Source organism: Cervus elaphus, chromosome 8, assembly GCF_910594005.1.
Source record: "Cervus elaphus chromosome 8, mCerEla1.1, whole genome shotgun sequence".
NCBI classification, from domain to species: Eukaryota; Metazoa; Chordata; class Mammalia; order Artiodactyla; family Cervidae; genus Cervus; species Cervus elaphus.
In genome coordinates, this window is record NC_057822.1 from 27,571,954 (window position 1) to 27,591,438 (window position 19,485).

Sequence of the window (19,485 nt, forward strand, 5' to 3'; positions counted from 1 at the left end):
TTACTACTTACTTACTCTTGACATAGGAATATTGGAATTGCCTCCAAGAACATATGGAGTTTGTCTTTTTCTGTCTTTTTTTTTTTTTTTCTTCACAGCTGCTTTCGAGATCTAGTTCCCTGACCAGGGACAGTAAAGATATAAAGTTGAAAGGGCAATGAAGATTAAACTACCTAGCTCATTAAGCTTTATTATAAAGCTAAAACTTATCATGAACATTAACCATGTTGCTTTTATTATCACCAGAGTGCCTGTGGAGAGAGAGAGCACTTTGTACAACACCCAGGTGACCAGGTGAGCTGGCGGAGGCGTTTTCTCCTGGACTCCCTAACTTGGGAGTGAGGGTGCAAGAATCGGGGCAGACGGTTCCAGGCTGTCCTAGCACCTCCGGGTCGGCAGAGGGCGTCCGCCACCCCCGTGGAAGGGGCGGAGGGTGGGGCGGGGCGAGCCGCAGGGCCGGGGGCGGGGCTACAGCGGCGGGAGTAGGGGCGGGCTGTGCGCAGGGGCCGGACACCGGGACGCAGGCCCACGCGTACGGCCATGCAGGTAGGTGGCCTCTGTTCGTCCCGGACGAACTTCGATCTTAGACCCGGCCAGGTGTCCGCTCGGGTCCAAGCTCAGCAGCGCGCTTGCTGACGTGGGGGGCTCCCCTCGACCCTAAACGAAACCGAAAGTCTGATCTCAAGTGACTTTACCTTCCCGGGTTGTTCAGGGGTGAGACCCAGGTGGGGTGTTCCCTAGGGGACAGGGCTTTGGTTGCGGGGTGGGGTCGCGGACGTGGTGTACGGGCCGGCTCAGAGTTTGGGAACTGACCGGGATTTCCAGCTGGTCAGTCACGTGGGGATGGACTTGGTGGGGCCGGACTGAAACTCGGATTAGGGGGCGGGCCGTCTGGGACCAGCTGGGCCGGGAGCGCAGCGGGAGGGTTGTGATACTTCCCGGTGGGTTGGAGCCCGGCCTTCTGCGTCTCTTGGTGGGGGGAAAGGGGCGGAAGCCGAGATCTGAGCCTGCGATCCCTCACTCGGTGGGGATTGGCTGGGGAGGTTCCCGAAGCCGAGATGGGTCAGGCGTCCTAGACCTCGTAGGCGTATGAGCGCCCCCTGTCCCCTAGGTGGCCATGAGCGGCAGGGCCCGCAAAGAGGCGGTGCAGGCCGCGGCCCGGGAACTGCTCAAGTTCGTCAACCGGAGCCCCTCTCCTTTCCACGGTGAGTGACCAGGGCAGGGGGCGGGTAGGGAGCGGGTGTGCCTCCTCCCGGCTTCCATCAACCGTGAGAGGCTTCTTTCCCTACAGCGGTGGCCGAGTGCCGCAACCGCCTCCTCCAGGCCGGCTTCCATGAACTCAAGGAGACCGAGAGCTGGGATATCAAGCCGGAGAGCAAGGTACTGGGGGTGGGGTGGGGGCGGAGAGGTAGGAACCTGGGCTGGGGCTTGAAGTCCCGTGCTCTGGCTAATCCAGCTCTAAACCCCCACCCCAGTACTTCCTGACCAGGAACTCCTCCACCATCATCGCATTTGCTGTGGGGGGCCAGTACGTTCCCGGCAATGGTTTCAGCCTCATTGGGGCCCACACGGACAGCCCCTGCCTCCGGGTAAGGAAGTGGGGCTGCCTGGGAGAGGGGAGGCATCAGGGGGTGTGCAGAGAAGACTTGTCAGCTCCTTCCTCCCCACTTGGGGCCCTTCTGGGTCACACTACCTGTCCTCTCAGCGCCAAATCCTGCCACCTGGCCTTTTCTGAATGCTTGTTCCCCGCTGTCCCTCTCAGGTGAAGCGGCGGTCTCGCCGCAGCCAGGTGGGCTTCCAGCAGGTTGGTGTGGAGACCTACGGTGGTGGCATCTGGAGCACCTGGTTTGATCGTGACCTGACCTTGGCTGGACGTGTCATTGTCAAGGTGGGGCCTGGGATTGGATCTGGGAGGCCCTGAGCTTTCAGCTGCCTGAAGGCTGACTGTCACCTCCCTTCAGGGAACCTGAGAGCCCCCCAGGGAAGGGGGGAAGGGGCAGCCCAGGTCAGAGGCCCACCTTGGTTAGTCTGGGCGAAGTGGGGGGTTTAACCAGCTGCGGATGCAGGGCCCCCCAGCCTGGGCTGACCCTGTCTGTTTGGCCACAGTGCCCTACCTCAGGCCGGCTGGAGCAGCGGCTGGTGCACGTGGACAGGCCCATTCTTCGCATTCCGCACCTGGCCATCCATCTGCAGAGAAATGTCAATGAGAACTTTGGGCCCAACATGGAGATGCACTTGTGAGATGGGGGTGAAGGCAGTGGTGACCCGGAGCTGGGGAGGGTGTGGCATGGGTGATTGGAGGGGGGGCCCTGCTGGGATCTGGGAGACCACTCCCTAACGGTGGCCACAGTCAGGTTCTATCCCAGGGACCCAGCAGATGTCCAGGGGCCCTGAGAGCTCTGCTTTTTGGAGAGGGACCTGGGAATTGTGGGACCGGGGAAGTTCCCCATCAGGGGATGCCTGAGCCCAGGGTCCTGATGCAGGGTGTCCCACCTGGCTGTGCCCTCCAGCCCTCCCCCCACGCCCCCCTCACGTGTCTCCCCACAGGGTCCCCATTCTTGCCACATCCATCCAGGAGGAGCTGGAGAAGGGGACTCCAGAACCAGGCCCCCTCAATGCTGCAGTAAGAGCCACCTGCTCGTGGGGAGGGGTGCACAGAGGGGAAGAGACTGGTTCCCGGAGAAGGGGAGAGAGCGGGGAGTGGACCCGCCTCTCAGCAACCCCCTGCCCTGCAGGATGAGCGGCACCACTCCGTCCTCATGTCCCTTCTCTGCGCCCACCTGGGGCTGAGCCCCGAGGACATCTTGGAGATGGAGCTGTGTCTCGCTGACACTCAACCTGCGGTGAGGAACTCATGGGTGGGGACCCTGGGATCCTAGCTGGCCCCAACATATTTTCCCTCATAGCTCAGTTGGTAAAGAATCTGCCTGCAATTCAGAAGACCCCAGTACAATTCCTGGGTCAGGGAAATGTGCTGGAGAAGGGATCAGCAACCCACGTCAGTATTCTTGGGCTTCCCTGTGGCTCAGCTAGTAAAGAATCTGCCTGCAGTGCGGGATACCTGGGTTCGATTCCTGGGTTGGGAAGACCCCCAGGAGAAGGGAATGGCTACCCACTCCAGTATTCTGGCCTAGAGAATACAGTCCATGGTGTTGCAAAGAGTTGGACATGACTGAGCGGCTTTCACTTTCACTTCACTGTTTTCCCAGTAGATACCAACCCACTCTGCTTCTAGGGCAGTGGTTCTCAAAAATGGCAGGTTTCCCATGCCAGGTCTGCCTGCTTGGGCTGTCTGGGGTGGGGGCGTAAGCTTTCCACAATTTCAGGAGGAGTTTCCGCTACTGGGGTCCCTGTCCACTTTGACCTGTGCTGGCTCCCAACCTCCGAGGACAGGAGGCCTGGATGTGCCCCACCCCGCCTTCCTGGAGCCTGTCCTTGTATCTCTCCCAGTTGCTGACCGTAGGAGACGGCCATGTCTTTGGATGCTCGCCCATGTTTGAACATGTGCTAACTTTCTATTTCTCGCCTAGTCTCCTCTGTTTAGTTCCTCGGCTTTCTTCTCTTCTTGTTTGGTCTCTGCCTTGTCCTGCCCCATAGGAACTGGTCAGGAACCGCAGGCCTGCACCCTCCTGTCCCTCAGCTCCAGCCTGGCCCTTCTCTGTTCTCCGCTCAGCTCGGCATAGCGGGCTGAGTGCTCTAGGCCAGAGGCTGGGAGAGGTTGGGCAAGGAACCAAGGAGACGAGTTCAGACACAGCCCCTAGGAAGCAGGGAGAAGAGGCTGAGTCCCGGGGCGGGGATGAAGATCAGGATGACCGTCCTGTCTGTCTAGGTCCTGGGTGGTGCCTACGAGGAGTTCATCTTTGCCCCTCGGCTGGACAACCTGCACAGCTGCTTCTGTGCCCTGCAGGTGAGGAGCCGGGGCACTCCCAGGAGCACGGGGCGGGAGGACTGCCTGGAGTCCTATGGGTCATGAGAAGACCCCTGATGCGGGTGGACCATGGGGAGGGGCCTAAATGCTGCAGCCTCAGCATCGCTCCTCCGGGCCCCGTCTTTGCACCGGCTGGGCCGGGGCGGGGGATGAGGTCGGCAGAAGGCCGAGAAGTTGTTCAGGGCCTCACCGAGTCTTGTCCTGCTTCTCCTTTAAGTTAAGCTATGCCTTAAAGGAAAGACCCTAGCATCCTGTATAGCAGTATCATCCCCCTCCTCTAGCCTTCCCCCCCAGGCCCTGGCTTAAGCTCACCCAGCTGCCTTTGAGCCTTGGCATCTCATTGGGTGGTTGCATTGATATTCCCCACCTTCCTTCTACCCTGGTCACTTCCCCCTGTTCCTCACCTCTCATCCCTGCTCCTCCCTCTGTCGTTTCCATACTCCCGTTTGCACCCCGTCCTGTTCTCAGAGACAGGCTTTGGGCTGTAACTGAGGCCAGAGCCAGACCTGGGACTCAGAGCCACTTGGGCATCCAGCCAGCCAGTCGCATCACCTCAGTGGAGTCACAGTCACCTCTTTGGACCTCAGTGTCGATGCTGAGACCAACTAGCTTACGTGAGCTGTGCGGTCCTTTTGACTTGCCAGGATTCTCAGCCCTTCCCCTCCGTCTTACACACCCTCCTGCCTTTTGTGTGGGAAGGCATGTGAGGGAGGAGAGGGAGCTTTTCCCTCAGCTCATCGAAAAGGCCCCCCACATGTCCTCCCACCCGGCAGCGCCCTGAGAGATGCAGACCAGTGACCGCAGGAACCCGCTTCACTCCAGCTGTGATGGCGGGAGGCGGGCAAGTGAGCCTCCCAGGTGTTGGTGGGCTGAGTTATGGGAGGTGGACTGGGGAGGATGATGCTTTTGCCCCCTCCCCAAACAGGCCTTGATCGATTCCTGCTCAGCCCCTGCCTCCCTGGCCGCAGATCCTCACGTGCGCATGATCGCCCTCTACGACAATGAAGAGGTGCGTGGGGAGCTCTGGGGAGGGTCTCTTCTGGGGAGTCTTCTGCAGCCAGTGGTGTCCAGCAGCTGCCACAGGCCAGGGCTCCTCTGGAGGCTCCAAGGATGAGCCAGACACTGCCTGTGCTTCCTCAGCTCTGGGTGTCCCCTCCGGCTCAGCTTGTACCTGCTCCTGGTGTGATGACACCTCCCACGTCTCCGGGTGCCACGTGGTGAGCTCCTGGAGGACAGGGACTTTGCCCTTTCACACTGGCAGCCCCAGGGCCCAGTGCAGGCTGGATCCTCACCCTGCGTGCTTGGGTTAGGGTGCTGGCTGAGACGCCTGCACAACTACACAGCTTCCTGTAACCGCACAGGTCAGAGTTAGCAGTTCCTGTCACATGCACCAAAGAAGATTGACCAGGGAGATGGGGCACCTGGGCTGCACCCCAGATGGTCAGGGAGAAGGAAGGCCAGCCAGGAATGGAAGTGGACTGGACAGTTCTCTTTCTGCCCTGGAGATGGCCAAGCATTAGACGGTCGCCCCAGCTCACCATCAGCTTTTTGGTGGTATAGGGTTGGGGAAGTGGCTGATAACAGTCCGCATTCCCACCCACTGATTCAGTGGGGATCCTGAGCCAGTCTGGGCAGTGGGCCCCACTTCCTGGCCTCCAGCTCCAGCCCCCCAGACCAGATCCCCAGAGCCAGGCCCCTGTCATCACCAGGTGGGGTCAGAGAGCGCGCAGGGCGCACAGTCACTGCTGACGGAGCTGGTGCTGCGGCGGATCTCGGCTTCGCCCCAGCACCTGACGGCCTTCGAGGAAGCCATCCCCAAGTCCTACATGATCAGCGCAGACATGGCCCATGCCGTGCACCCCAACTACCTGTGAGTCTCCTGCGCCGGGCACATAGGCCTCACACAGCCAGGGACTGGAGCGTGACCTGGCTTCAGGCTCAGCCCTGGCCTTGGGGCTCCGCCTCTCCCCTTCCCCTTCCTCCTCATTCTGCCAGGAGGTTCCATGGGGACTTCCTTTTGACTGCTCTGTAGCCTGACTTGGTCAAAGTCACATCATGCCTAACCCATCCAAATAGATTCTGTCTACAGACTTACTTCCCCCACCCCTCGTTGCAAGAGGCTGCCTGGAGCCCGGTGTTTAGCTTGACTTTGAGGTCCTGCAGGCTGGGTGGGAAAGAATGCTGTATTGGTGATGTCTGCCATGAGCGACTGGTGTGTGTTGACAGCTGCTGTTGGCCATCCCTGGCCTTTCTCGGTCTCTTACAGGGACAAGCATGAGGAGAACCACAGGCCCCTATTCCACAAGGTGAGGCGCTCCTGCTTCTCCTCTGGTATCTGGAGGCCTGGCTGGCTCCAGGCCCCGTCCTCTTCCCTGTGGACCTGTTAGGCATCTCTGCCTCCCTCTAGACTCCTGGTTTCCCTCTCCCCAGGGCCCTGTGATCAAGGTGAACAGCAAGCAACGCTACGCCTCGAATGCGGTTTCAGAGGCCCTGATCCGAGAGGTGGCCAGCAATGTCGGGGTGCCCCTGCAGGTGAGGGTGGACCCTGCCTGGGAAGGTGGGATGGGGAGCACAGGCAGGTGGTCCCCCATAAGGGGGGCCTGGTAGACAGGCTTTAGAGGAGGAGGGTCCTAGTCGAGTGAGGAGCGGTGGGGTTGGATATAGGCAGAGCCGGGAACAGTTCTGGTTCTGATGGGATGCTAGTCCTGTGACCCTGGACTCGTCTCCTAATTTCCTTTGACTTTGTTTCCACTCCTGGAAAATGGGGTTAAAGGTGCAGTGTCCTCATGGCACATAGAGAGTTAGTCCTACCACTCTCCCTCCCAGCACCTCCAGTTCCCCTGTGTCTCTCTTACACTCCTTGGGGGCTTCCACAAGGGACGTTCAGGGCCAGGAAACCTGGAACTCATTGTCATTCTTGCCTTGGCCACGGCCCATCTAGTCAGAGAGAGAAGGAGGGAGGAAGAAATATGCAGTGATTAAGATCTGTGTTAGGATAATATATGTTTCAAGGGCTGGAGCCCAGGTGGTCTGGTGATAGACATAGCAGGGAGTTCCTGATAAGTCACGACTAGGACCCTGGCATCCTGAACTCCAGCCTCAGGCTCTCTCTGCCCGTATAGCTTCCCCCACCTCACATTGTAGAACTGAATTGTTCCATTCTCAGTAAGGCCTCTCTGAGGAGGTGACGTATGAGCTGAGACCTAAGCATTGAGAATGAGGCTGCTATGAGCAAATAGCATCCCTGCCCGAGGGTGAGCATTAGTCATTCAGTTGTGTCCGAGTCTTTGTGACCCCATGGACTATAGCCCGCCTGGCTCCGCTGTCCATGGAATTCTCCAGGCAAGAATACTGGAGTGGCTTGCCATTCCCTTCTCCAGGGGATCTTTCTGACCCAGGGATTGAACCTGAGTCTCCCGCACTGCAGGCACATTATTTACTGTCTGAGCCACCAGCGAAGCCCCAAGGCAAAAGCCCCCAGTGGGCAGGAGTGACCTTGGTCCATTAGGAGCAGCCGGAGCCGCAGTGGCAGAGCCAGGCTGAGTATGAGGGGGAGGAGCCAGCCCTGCTGGGCCTCCTAGGCAGGAAGGGTGTTTGGATCTTCTTCTAAGGCAGTAGGAGGACATTGGGGGATTTCTCTTTAACAGCTTACAGCAGAAGCAGGGCATGTGTGCTTTAGAAAATATAAATGGAAGTGAGAAAATAAAACATTAATCCCGAGAGATTTGTACGTACTCTTCCAGATTTTTTTCTATGTATATACTTAACACACGTTTTGTTTAAAAAATGAAATCATCTTGGATATATCTTTTGTTTCCTCTTTTCACTCAGTATTCTCCATCTTTCTATTTCAGAAAATTTTAGTTTCAGTAAATTTATGTCTCATTTCATACACAGATCATTTTCAGTGATCCCCAAAACATTCTTTACAGTTTGTCCCACTTTGGTTTCCAGTTCAGGACCATGTGTTATATCTGGTTGTTTATCTAGCACAGCTACCCCACCTACTTTTGTTGTTGTTGTTCTTTTTTAAATAACATTGACTTATTGAAGAAACCAGGCTCATCATCCCATATGATGTCATCTTCCTTTTTGGATTTTCCTGGGTGCTTCCTCATGGTATCGTTGAGTTTAAGCCTCTAGCCCGTGTATTTCCTGTAATCTCTAATTCATATCTAAAGGCTTGATGGATTCAGGTTAAACCGTTTTGGCCAGAAGACATCGTGACAGGTGTGTCCTTCATGTTGCATCATCCACATACTCTATGGGTAATTCACCCTTAGTGATAATAAGATTGATCGCCAGAAAGGGAGGGCTGCCCTCGGTCCCTCCACCTCATGGAGGTATTCCTCCTTTGACTGCACAGTAACCTGTACAGGTGATGAGCTTCCCATCAATCAGACAAGTGCTGAGTTTTAGCACCAATTGATAATCTTTGCCTAAATCCATAATTTCATTAGTGTTTACTGAAAAAATGCCCCCCCTCCATTTTTTTTATTCCTTTTACATTTATTAGCTGTCATTCTTCTGTGAAGTAGAACTTTCTCCCATCCAGTAGGGCCATCTGGTTATTGTGAAGTATGGTTCCTCCTGGAAAGTCAGGACAAATACTTACTGTTCCCTTTAATAACCAGCTTTCAAGGTGAAGTGTTTTAATGGCTGCCTCAAGTGCTAACAAATAAAAGGTTCTCTTTTTGATGATCATTGTATATTTAGAATCATAGATTTTTGTTGGTTCAGTGTAGATCTGGTCCCCATAGTCGTGTCATTTCACGCTCAATTTGTCATGACTTTGACCAGCGGGAGTCCTTTCCATGTGACTCCTGTGTTCTTTGTCATGACTCTGGGAAGTTGTCTTGCTTTTTGGCCCAAAAGGAAATTGCAGGCTCATCTTGCTCATTTCTCTCCCCAGACTTGGTGGCTTTTGATGGATATTGATGTTAGAGGCTAGTGTAGCATCATAAGTGTTCATTGTTATTGTGGGGGCGGGGGGGAGGAATGCTTTGGGGTCATTTCTAAGGACATAGCTAGGAAAAAATGCACATATTTTAAAAATCGTGAGTTAATACTGCGATTCTCATTTTTAAAAACAGAGCAGTTACTACTTACTTTACTTGGTTTTGTAATTCTCTTTTATGTGGAAAATCTTGATGTCCACCATCATATTATGATGGTATATTTACCATCATATATTTACTTTTGTTTACCAGAATACAAATCAAGTAGTTTAAAACTGCCCATAGCCATATTTTTAAATCCACTAAGATTATTGAGTGATTTTTCTTTGTGTGTGGGTGGGGTGGGGGGTGCATGTTATGAAGCAAGGGGACATAAAGGGTACATGTATATTCCCAGTCCCCCTGCCCACTGTGTGGGGAATGGATTGTGTGAAAGGCAGTATGAGGTAGCTGGAACTGAGGTGGTGGTAGTGCAGATGGAGAGGATGGGACCAGTCCAGAATATCCTGTCCTTTGGGCCTGCCTTAGTGTCAGCCTTGTGATTTTACACCGGCCACATCCACTCTTTGGGGAGGTCAGTGTGAGCGATGTACCAGACTCCTTTCAGCCCCGCAGTTCTTAGGTGACTTCCTCCTGGGTCTTAAGAAACAGGTGTTACATGTTGCTCATGAACGGCTCTTCCTCCCCGCAGGATCTCATGGTCCGGAATGACTCGCCCTGCGGCACCACCATTGGACCTATCTTGGCTTCTCGGCTAGGTCTGCGGGTGCTGGATTTGGGCAGCCCCCAGCTGGCCATGCACTCCATCCGGGAGACAGCCTGCACCACAGGAGTACTCCAGACCCTCACTCTCTTTAAGGTGACTCTGAACCCCCTCCCCATCACTGTGGGAGCCAGGCTCCCTCCCCATCTGGTACCCGCATCAGTCCTGGGGCACCATCCGGCCCGTGCATGGGGCTGGCTGGCTTAGAGCTACCTTGTAGGAAAGGAAGGGTCCCCCTTCTTCTCAAAGCTCAGGGCCCCTCATCAGCCCCCAGAGGATAGTAAAGGGTTGGAGAGGAGATTGGGGATGAGAAGGCTTTGACAGCGGTCAAGTGTGGGTGAAGCAACTACGCCTTCCTCTCTTGCTGGGCCGTGTTGGTGGCCAGTGAGCAGTGGGGCACCCCCGACCTGGTCTCCACTAACCCCAAATCCCATGTTGCCTTCTCTTTTAGGGCTTCTTTGAGCTGTTCCCTTCTCTGAGCCGTAACCTCCTGGTAGACTGAGACCTCTTGGAGAGACTTCTCTCACACGTGAGAGGGGAAGTTCTCAGCTGAGCTGAAGCTGGATTATTAAAGTGGATTTTTCACTCAAGCTCATTCCATTGTACTTATTTGGAGGTTGGAGGGGTGGGGGGTTCGGGCCTGGCTTAAACCTCTGAAAGCAGAACAGGTGGGGAAGTTTGGGTACAGGTAGAGGAGGCTGCAGATCCTGGGAGAGCTCATGGAGACTGGATTTCAAGTCTCTTTTTCTTTTTTCTTAAGCTCATGCCTAAGTGGATGGAGGTGGGTAAGTTCACAATGGGAAGGTTACGTCTTCTCCGATCCCCAGTCCTTCCATTCCCAGAATAGTTTGGGAGCCCGGCCTGGCCCTCGGGTCCGAGTGCTCAGCATTAGATGCCCCCAGAGCCTCCCTGGGCAGCTCAGGCTGTTCCCCTTTCTACCCATCCCTTTCCCACCCCTCCCAGGCACTGCCAGGAGAAGGACAGAATCTGGGCTTCAGCTTTGCCCTTCATCAACAACTTCACTTAGCAGCTGCTGCTGTTACTTGCGGAGAAGGCAATGGCACCCCACTCCAATACTCTTGCCTGGAAAATCCCATGGACGGAGGAGCCTGGTAGGCTGCAGTCCATGGGGTCACTACAAGTCGGACACAACTGAGTGACTTCACTTTCACTTTTCACTTTCATGCATTGGAGAAGGAAATGGCAACCCACTCCAATATTCTTGCCTGGAGAAACCCAGGGACGGGGGAGCCTGGTGGGCTGCCGTCTATGGGGTCGCCCAGAGTCGGACATGACTGAAGTGACTTAGCAGCAGCAGCAGCAGCAGCAGCTGTTACTTGATTGTTAACATATGACCAAGAAACTATTATCACTGAAAAAAACCAAAATAGGAGAAGTCCACAAGTCTGCTTGTAAACTCTTCTATCAAAATAATTGTGCTAGCTGGTGTCTTTCCAACTTTTTGGTTACCGATGCAAAAATTAATTTTTATGTATATATGACCATTAGGTTTTAAAAAACAGTACGATGCATAAAACAATAATGATGCCTGTAGGATTTAAAATACATATGATTAAACTGTATAACCACAATAGCATAAAACTCAGGAGAGAGAAACATGTTAAAGCGTGCTAACTTAAGTGTGTTTAAACTTACTGTTAAGTGTCTTGTTATGTTCAGGAGGAGAGTGAAGGAATCAATTCAATACTAGAAGTCAAGGATACATATTGTAGTTTTTAGGAAAGATACTAAAAGAGTTTGAGTCTGTAGCTTCTATTAGGGGTTGGATTGTCCCCTGAAAGATGCTGAAATCCTAAGCCCCCAGGATCTGTCAATGCAATGTTATTTGGGAAAAGGGTCCTGCCGATGATCAAGTTAAGATGAAGTCATTATAGGGGTCCCTTATCCAACAGGACTGTGTCCTTATAAAAAGGGGAAATTTGGACACAGAGATGTAGAGAGTGAAAGAGATGCGGAGACAGCAAGAGTGCCATGTGAAAATGGAGGATCAGAGTGTTGCATGTACAAACCAAGGCATGTCAGAGATGACCAGCAAACCACAGGAAACTAGGAAGAGGCAAGGAAGGATTCCCCTACAGGTTTCAGAGGGAGCGTGGCCTTGCCAACACCCGGATTTCAGACTCCCAAGCCTCCAGACTGTAAGAGAACCAATTTCCATTGTGTTAAGCCAACCAGTTCATGGTACTTTGTTACAGCAGCCCGAGGAAACAAATGCAACTTCAAACTAATTGAGTGAGGAAAATGGGATAATAAAAAATAATCGGTCTATTCTGCAACTTCGCTTCAAATGGTTCAGCAAAACCATATTATGTATATGTGTGTGTGTGCTATCAAATAGTAAAATAGGTTGGCTCTAAGTTTAAAAGCATTGCCTCTAAGTGGAGAGACTGGGGGTGTTCATTGTACTATTTTTTTGTTTTTCAAATTTTGTATGTTTGAACATTTTTATACTAAAAATGTGGGGAAGTTTTTTAAAAATTTAAAAGGAGAAATGAAAAAAGCAGTAGAAACCATTTAAGATGGTAGACTGAAACCCAGTATCTCTACTTAAAACATTAATAAGTTGACTAATTGTATCATATCTCAAAGTTTTTTTTAAAAAAACAAGTAGACTATTTTAGTCAAAATACAAAGATTGTCAGACTCAAAAAATTATAGCTGTTTATAAGAGACACAGCTAAAATAAAAGGATACAGAAGATTGACAAAACCCTATGGATTTGTTGCTTTTTTAATTCCACAAATTTCATATGTGAAACCATACTCTTTTTGTACAAATTCTCAGATTTCTTTTTTAACTTGTCTGGCTTTTGATTAACAAGATTTTGATTATGCCAATAAAATGGATAACTTGGAAGAAATGGACAAATTCTTAGAAAAGTATAGCATAGTATTTTTGAGATTTATCTATGTAGTTGCATGTGGAAGTAGTCCTTTTTTGCTGAATATTTTACACATACCATATTTTGCTGAATAATAAAATAATAAACACCATATTCAGCAAAATATACCATATACCATGGTGTCTTTCTTCATTTTCCTATTGATGGTATTTGAGTTGCTTCCAGTGTTTGTCTATGATGAAGAAAGCTCTTGTCAGCATTCTTACGCAAGTATATTTGTGGACAAATATTCATTACTCTTGGATATATACCTAGGAATAGAATTACAGGTTAAGGGTAGGTGTCTGCTTGTCTTATAAGGAACTTCTAAACTATTTTACAGAGTGGCTGTGCCATTTTACACACCCACCAGGAAAGTTCCAGTTGCTCTGCACCCTCACCAACACTTGATATTGTCAGTCTCTTTAATTATAGCCATTCTGTTAAGTGTGTGGTGGATTTTAGTTTGCGTTTTCCTGGTAAGCAATATTGAGCACGTCTTCACCGGCCATTTGGATAACCTCATGTGAAGTTGCTCTGTCACTATAGGTTGGTTTGCATTTTTTGGAATTTTTCATAAAAGGAATCATGCAGTACATGCTTTTTGTGTCTGGTGTATCATCAGCTGATAGTTTCTCCTTAGAACAATTAATGTAGGCAATTATGCTGATGGATTTTCCTAATATCAAGCCATACTTATATTCCCAGAACAAGTCCCACTTGGTCATGTCATGTTCTTTTTTAAGGGATCATTAATTGTATTTGACATTTTATTTCACTTTATTTGGGATTTTGACATGTATATTCATAAATAAGATTGATTTGCAGGGTTTGTTGGTGTGTTAAGTTTAGCTATTAATGTTACTCTTGCTTCATAAAAATTTTTTTGACATTTTCCTGGTTTTATTTATTTATGCACTAATTTTTGTGAATTTTATGTTTTTAGAAATTAGTCAAGTTATCCATTTGCATTTATTTGCCCAGTTTAAAGCAGTCTCATTACCATTTCCCCCCACCCTCTGGTTAATCATTTCCCACTTAATTTCCTCTCTCCCCGCTCTCCTTTTTTTCTCCCTTTCTTCTTTTTCTTGTGTTTGTTCGTTCTCCTTTTTTTCTCTTAAGTTAGCCAGTAGTTTCCCAATAGCGTGGATTTTTTCCTGAGTGCCAGCAGTTGTTTATATTTGTTAGTGCTAAGTGTTGGTGGTGAGCGCTGCCTGCTCTTGTATCGCAGTTACCAAGCCTCTCCCTGGCTGAGGCAGGCAGTATCAATGAGAGGGGTCACCCCCTAGTGTGGATGTGATAACGGGGTTTCAGGACGGCAGAGACCAGGTGGCAGCACTTTACCGCCCAAGTTTGTAGTATTTTCTGCCTCTTAATTAGGCTGTCAGCTAGAGTGATGACTGTTTTTTTGTTTTTGTTTTTTTTCCTTTGGCTGCTTGGCCTGTGGACTCTTGTTTCCCTGACCAGAGATTGAACCTGTGTCCTCTGCATTGGAAGGTGGATCCTTAACCACTGGGCCACCAGGGAATTCCCCAGTAATGAGTAATTTTATTTCCTTCTTTCTGTTTAACTGTATGACTTTTGAGGGATGCACAGAGACATTTAGACTTAGGCAGCTGCTGATATCCTATGGGGACTGCAACTGTTACTTGTGATAATAAAATGTTGAATTAAATAGAGGACATTTGGAACCCTAGATCATTTTTTTTTTTTTAATGAAATAAAAAGTTGAAGGGTTTTGTAAAAGACACTGTGGGTAACCCACCTCTGGGTCTCACTTTTCCCATTTCAGTGCATTTGGCCCCACTTCCAACCACCAATATCTGTTCTTCTTTACCTGCAGGCTTTCCTTTGCTGCTTAACTAGTTTTCCACTCACATGGCAGTTGGAAATGCCAGGGAACTAATACAGTTTACCCCAGAGCAGTTTAACCAGCGACTGGTGAGATTTTGTGTGTGGATACCCAGCTCCACATGTCTTGGGTAAAGTAACTCTGATGTGTGTGGTTTATACTGGCTCCCACAGTCTCTCCAGCAAAATTAAGCTCCAGAATGAAGCCTGATAACAAACCCCTTCATCAGCCACCCTCCTTTCCTTGTCTCCCACCCCTCCCAATGTTCTCCTTCACCTCCCAAGTATACTTCTTGCCCTCAGATTCTTGTCTAGGGTCTGCTTCTGGGGAAACACAAACTAAATTAGAATTCCTTTGAGATTAAGAATAAGGCAATCTCCTACTCTGGGCTTCCCAGGTGCAGGTGGCGCTAGTGGTAAAGAATCTGCCTGCCAAAAAAAAAAAAAAGAATCTGCCTGCCAATGCAGGAGACATAAGAGATGTGGATTAGATCCCTGCGTCTGGAAGATCCCCTGGAGGAGGAAATGGCAATCCGCTCCAGTAGTCTTGCCTGGAGAATCCCATGGACAGAGGAGCCTGGTGGGCTATGATTCATAGGGTCACAAAGAGTCAGACACGACTAAGGTGACTTAGCAGCAGCAGCCTACTATTCTATTTCTCTTCCACACTGTACTGTATGCAGGTCCCTAGGGAGGTGATAAAGTGAGGAAAGTAATAAAAGAAAGACAGGCTGGAAAGGGAGGAGTAAATTTCCTTTCGATATGATTTGTTACATAGAAAAATCCAAAAGCGCTATTATTTGAATTAGTAAGAGTTCATCAAGATAGCTGGCTGTACACTCAATATACAAAATCAATTCTATTTCTATATACCAGTCATGAATGGTTAGAAAGTGAAATTTTTAAAGGATTCCTCCTACAAAGCATACAAATCAAGAACCTATGAATAAACACAAAAATATGTGAGATCTCTACAGAGAAAATTAAATGAAACTAAGTCCAAACAATTTGGAAGATATATGTTATTTGTGGATGTGCAACTCAATACTGTAAAAATATCAGTTATCCTCCAAATTGATATACAGATTCAAGGCAACCCTAATAAAACTGTCATGGGTTCTCCTCCTCCTCCTTGCTTTTCTTGTTCTTTTGTGTGAGTTGACAAGCTGATTCTATAATATATATAATATACTATATGGAAACAGCTAGGGCTTTCCCAACAACTCAGCAGGTAAAGAATCTGCCTGCAATGCAGGAGATGCAGGTTCAATGCCTGGGTCAGGAAGATCCCCTGGAGAAGGAAATGGCAACCCAATCCAGTATTCTTGCCTGAAAAATCCCATGATCAGAGGAGCCTGGAGGGCTCCAGTCCAAAGAGTCGCGAAGAGTTGGACACAGCTGAGCTACTAAGCACAATATGGAAACAGCTAAGACATCTTTGAAGAAGGTGGCTGCCTTACCAGTTATTGAAGCTTGTTGCAAAGCTGTAGTAATTAAGACAGTGTATTGTTGGTTCAACAATAGACTGACCAATAAAACTAAGAGAGACAATTGAATATCTGATATTTGATTTGTGATAAAAGTGACAATTCAGATGGGTCTTTTCAATAAATTGTGCTGTGAAAATTGGATGTCCATGTGCAAAAATTAAATTGGAACCCTCTCTCCCACAATACACAAAATCAATTGCAAGTAGGCATTACATCTAAATATAGATGACAAACTAATAGAACTTTTAGAAAACATTCAGTTCAGTTCAGTTCAGTTGCTCAGTCGTGTCTGACTCTTTGCAACCCCATGGACTGCAGCATGCCAGGCTTCCTGGTCCATCACCAACTCCTGGAGCTTGCTCAAACTCATGGCCATTGATTCAGTGATGCCATCCAACCATTTCATCCTCTGTCATCCCCTTCTCCTCCTGCCTTCAATATTTCCCAGCATCAGGGTCTTTTCCAATGAGTCAGTTCATTGCATCAGGTGGCCAAAGTGTTGGACTTTCAGCCTCAACATCAGTCCTTCCAATGAATATTCAGGACTGATTTCCTTTAGGATGGACTGGTTGGATCTCCTTGCAGTCCAAGGGACTCTCAAGAATCTTCTCCAACACCACAGTTCAAAAGCATCAATTCTTCAGTGCTCAGCTTTCTTTATAGTCCAACTCTCACATGCATACATGACTACTGGAAAAACCATAGCCTTGACTAGATGGACCTTTGTTGACAAAGTAATGTCTCTGCTTTTTAATATGCTGTCTAGGTTGGTCATAGCTTTTCTTCCAAGGAGCAAGTGTCTTTTAATTTCATGGCTGCAGTCACCATCTGCAGTGGTTTTGGAGCCCAAGAAAACAGTCTGTCATTGTTTCCATTGTTTCCCATCTATTTGCCATGAAGTGATGTTATGGATGCCATGATCTTAGTTTCTTGAATGTTGAGTTTTAAACCAGCTTTTTCATTCTCCTCTTTCAGGAGAATATCTTTACCACCTTGGTTAGGGGAAGGTTTAAACAGGATACAAAGAACACTAAACAAAAAGAAAACATTGGCAAATTTTGCCTCATTAAAATGAAGATATCATTAAGAGAATTAGATGACAAGTTGCGAAGTGAGACAGACATTTGAAAGACATATAATTGACATAGAGCTCATATTCAGAGTATATAAAGACCTACAAGTAGGTAGGAAACATCAGACATCCAAAAGAAAAATGAGCAAACTACTTGAACAGGCATTTCATAAAAGAAGAGGCAATCCATTAAATGGGCATTAAATACATGAAAACATGCTCTACTTCATAAGTCATCAGAGAAATATTAGATTAAATAATGTAAAATAAACTGTGGTTGACCATTTTGACCTGCAAAGTGGCAATGTCATTTGGTTTAACCTAACACAAACTGAAACCAAGCTGAGACACCACTACACTCATTATAATACACTGAAATTTTTTCACCTGACAATTCCAAGTGCTGGTGAGGCTGTGGAGCAATAGAAATTCTCGACCAAGGTTAGTTGGAGTGTAACTTGCCAACAGCTTAGGACACGAGCATTGCCCTCTCTGACCCAGCTATTCTACTCTAGGCGTACACCCTCAGTAAATGTATTTGCATGGGCACCAGGAGACATGTGCAAGGATGTTCATAGCAGCACTGTTTATGAGAATCCCAAACTGGGAATAACCCAAGGGCCCGTAAACAGCACAGCAGATTATAGGAGAGATGTTAGTTTTGTAGGAGTTGAAACATATAAAATTTGAGGACCCTCTTTAAGTAGCAGAAAAAAATTACAAATAAAATTTTAGTATGAAAGAAAATGTTTAATTAGAACAAGGAATGAGCATTTAAGGAAGAGTTAACACCAATTCTCACAAACTCTCTCAAAAAGTGAAAGAGAAGACAACATGAATATAATCCTGATACCAAAGTTAGACAAAGACACCACATGAAAAGGAAAGAAAGTCATCCCTTATGAATGAGATGCAAAAATTCTCAACAAAACAGCAAACTGAATTCAGCAAGTAAAAGTACTATACACATGACAAAGTGAGATTTATCCCAGGAATGCAAGCTTGGTTCAACTTATGAAAAGCCATCTGAAACACACTATGTTAGTAGAATTAAGGACAAAAACCACATGATCATCTCAACAGATGCAGAAAAAGAATTTAATAAAATCCAACATTCTCTCATGATAAAAATATTCAGCACCCAGAAACAGAAGGGAACATCCTCAATCTGATAAAGGGTATCTTGAGATATCCACAGATAACCTTATATTCAATGATGAAAGGCTGTAATCTTCCTTCCTAAGATCAGGCACAAGACAGGAGTGTCTTTTCTCCCCACTTTTAGTCAACATTGTATTGGAGCTTCTATCCTGGGCAATTAGGCAAGAAAAAGATGTAAATGGAATGAGAAAATGTAATGTATTACTTTTGCAAATCACACATAAAGATCTGATCATGTGAACACATAGCTGGGGCTTCTTCCAGAGCCTTGGAAAGAGTCCATGAAGGTGAAGACTTCCAAAGCTGAAGCTCTGTTAGCCTCACAGTACATCCTACTCTGAATTGCAATGTAATGATATCACATAGTGGAAGGCAATGAAAATGAATAGAATGTATATTTATTATACTCAATATAGTTATAGTCAACAACATGGGTGATTCTTTATAACATAATGTTGAACAAAAAGTCAGCACAAGATAATACATATTGTATTTAGTGAGTTGAATAGTGTCTCCCCCCAAATTCATGCCTACCTGGAACCTTAGAATATGCCCTATTTTGGAAATAGGGTCTTGCAGATGTAATTAGTTGAGAATCTTGAGATGAAATTATCCTAGATTTAGAGTGGGCCTTAAATCCAATGGTAACCCACTCCAGTATTCTTGCCTGGAAAATCCAATGGACGGAGAAGGCTGGTAGGCTACGGGCCATGGGGTCGCAAAGAGTCAGACACGACTGAGTGACTTCACTTTCACTTTCACTTAAATCCAATTGGACTTCCCCGTGGCTCAGCTGGTAAAGAATCTGCCTGCAATGCGGGAGACCTGGGTTTGATGCCTGGGTTGGGAAGATTCCCTGGAGAAGGGAAAGGCTACCCACTCCAGTATTCTGGCCTGGAGAATCCCATGAACCAGTCCATGGGGGTCACAAAGAGTCGGACACGACTGAACAACTTTCACTTAAATCCAATGCTTAGTGTCTTTATAAGAAAAAAGAGAGGTTTGAACACAGGAAGACACAGAGAAGAAGTCCATGTGAAGACAGAGGCGGAAATTGGAGTTATGCTTCCACAAGCCAAGGAATGCCAGGGGGGTCCCCAGAAGGTATAAAAGGAAAAAAACGTTACTCCAGAGAGCCTTTGGAGGAAGCTCAGTCCTTCCAACACCTTGATTTCCTGATTCTGGACTCTAGAACTGTGAGAGAATAAATTTCTTTTGTTTTAAGCCATCAAGATTGTGGTAATTTGTTTCAGTCACCACAGGAAGCTAATACACCTTAAAATCGTGTTTGTAAACACTACTCTTTAGAAATGGAGAAGGAAATGGCAACCCACTCCAGTATTCTTTTTTTTTTTTTTCA

General features: G+C 48.0%; 1 protein-coding gene across 3 annotated transcripts; it reads left to right on the forward strand.

Moving 5' to 3' along the window:
• The first annotated feature begins 432 nt into the window (after positions 1–432).
• Positions 433–10,239, forward strand: LOC122698651 (aspartyl aminopeptidase). 3 transcript variants are annotated; one of them, XM_043909947.1, is made up of 15 exons: positions 433–546; positions 1,112–1,205; positions 1,292–1,380; positions 1,476–1,589; positions 1,763–1,888; positions 2,107–2,237; positions 2,548–2,623; positions 2,736–2,843; positions 3,830–3,907; positions 4,854–4,937; positions 5,638–5,798; positions 6,195–6,234; positions 6,359–6,460; positions 9,578–9,745; positions 10,101–10,239. In XM_043909947.1, the coding sequence occupies exons 1-15, from the start codon at positions 541–543 to the stop codon at positions 10,149–10,151; spliced, it is 1,428 nt and encodes a 475-aa protein (XP_043765882.1). In that variant the 5' UTR covers positions 433–540; the 3' UTR covers positions 10,152–10,239. The 3 variants fall into 3 exon arrangements, with proteins under 3 accessions (XP_043765882.1, XP_043765884.1, XP_043765883.1); XM_043909949.1 differs by lacking the exon at positions 433–546 and adding an exon at positions 582–714; XM_043909948.1 differs by lacking the exon at positions 433–546 and adding an exon at positions 587–725.
• The last annotated feature ends 9,246 nt before the right edge of the window (positions 10,240–19,485 follow it).

Excerpts from the sequence above, each read along its gene's own strand:
- LOC122698651 (XM_043909947.1), top strand. Across the intron at positions 1,206-1,291 it reads GAGCCCCTCTCCTTTCCACG|CGGTGGCCGAGTGCCGCAAC; the intron begins GTGAGTGACCAG and ends CTTTCCCTACAG. Across the intron at positions 6,235-6,358 it reads ACAGGCCCCTATTCCACAAG|GGCCCTGTGATCAAGGTGAA; the intron begins GTGAGGCGCTCC and ends CCCTCTCCCCAG.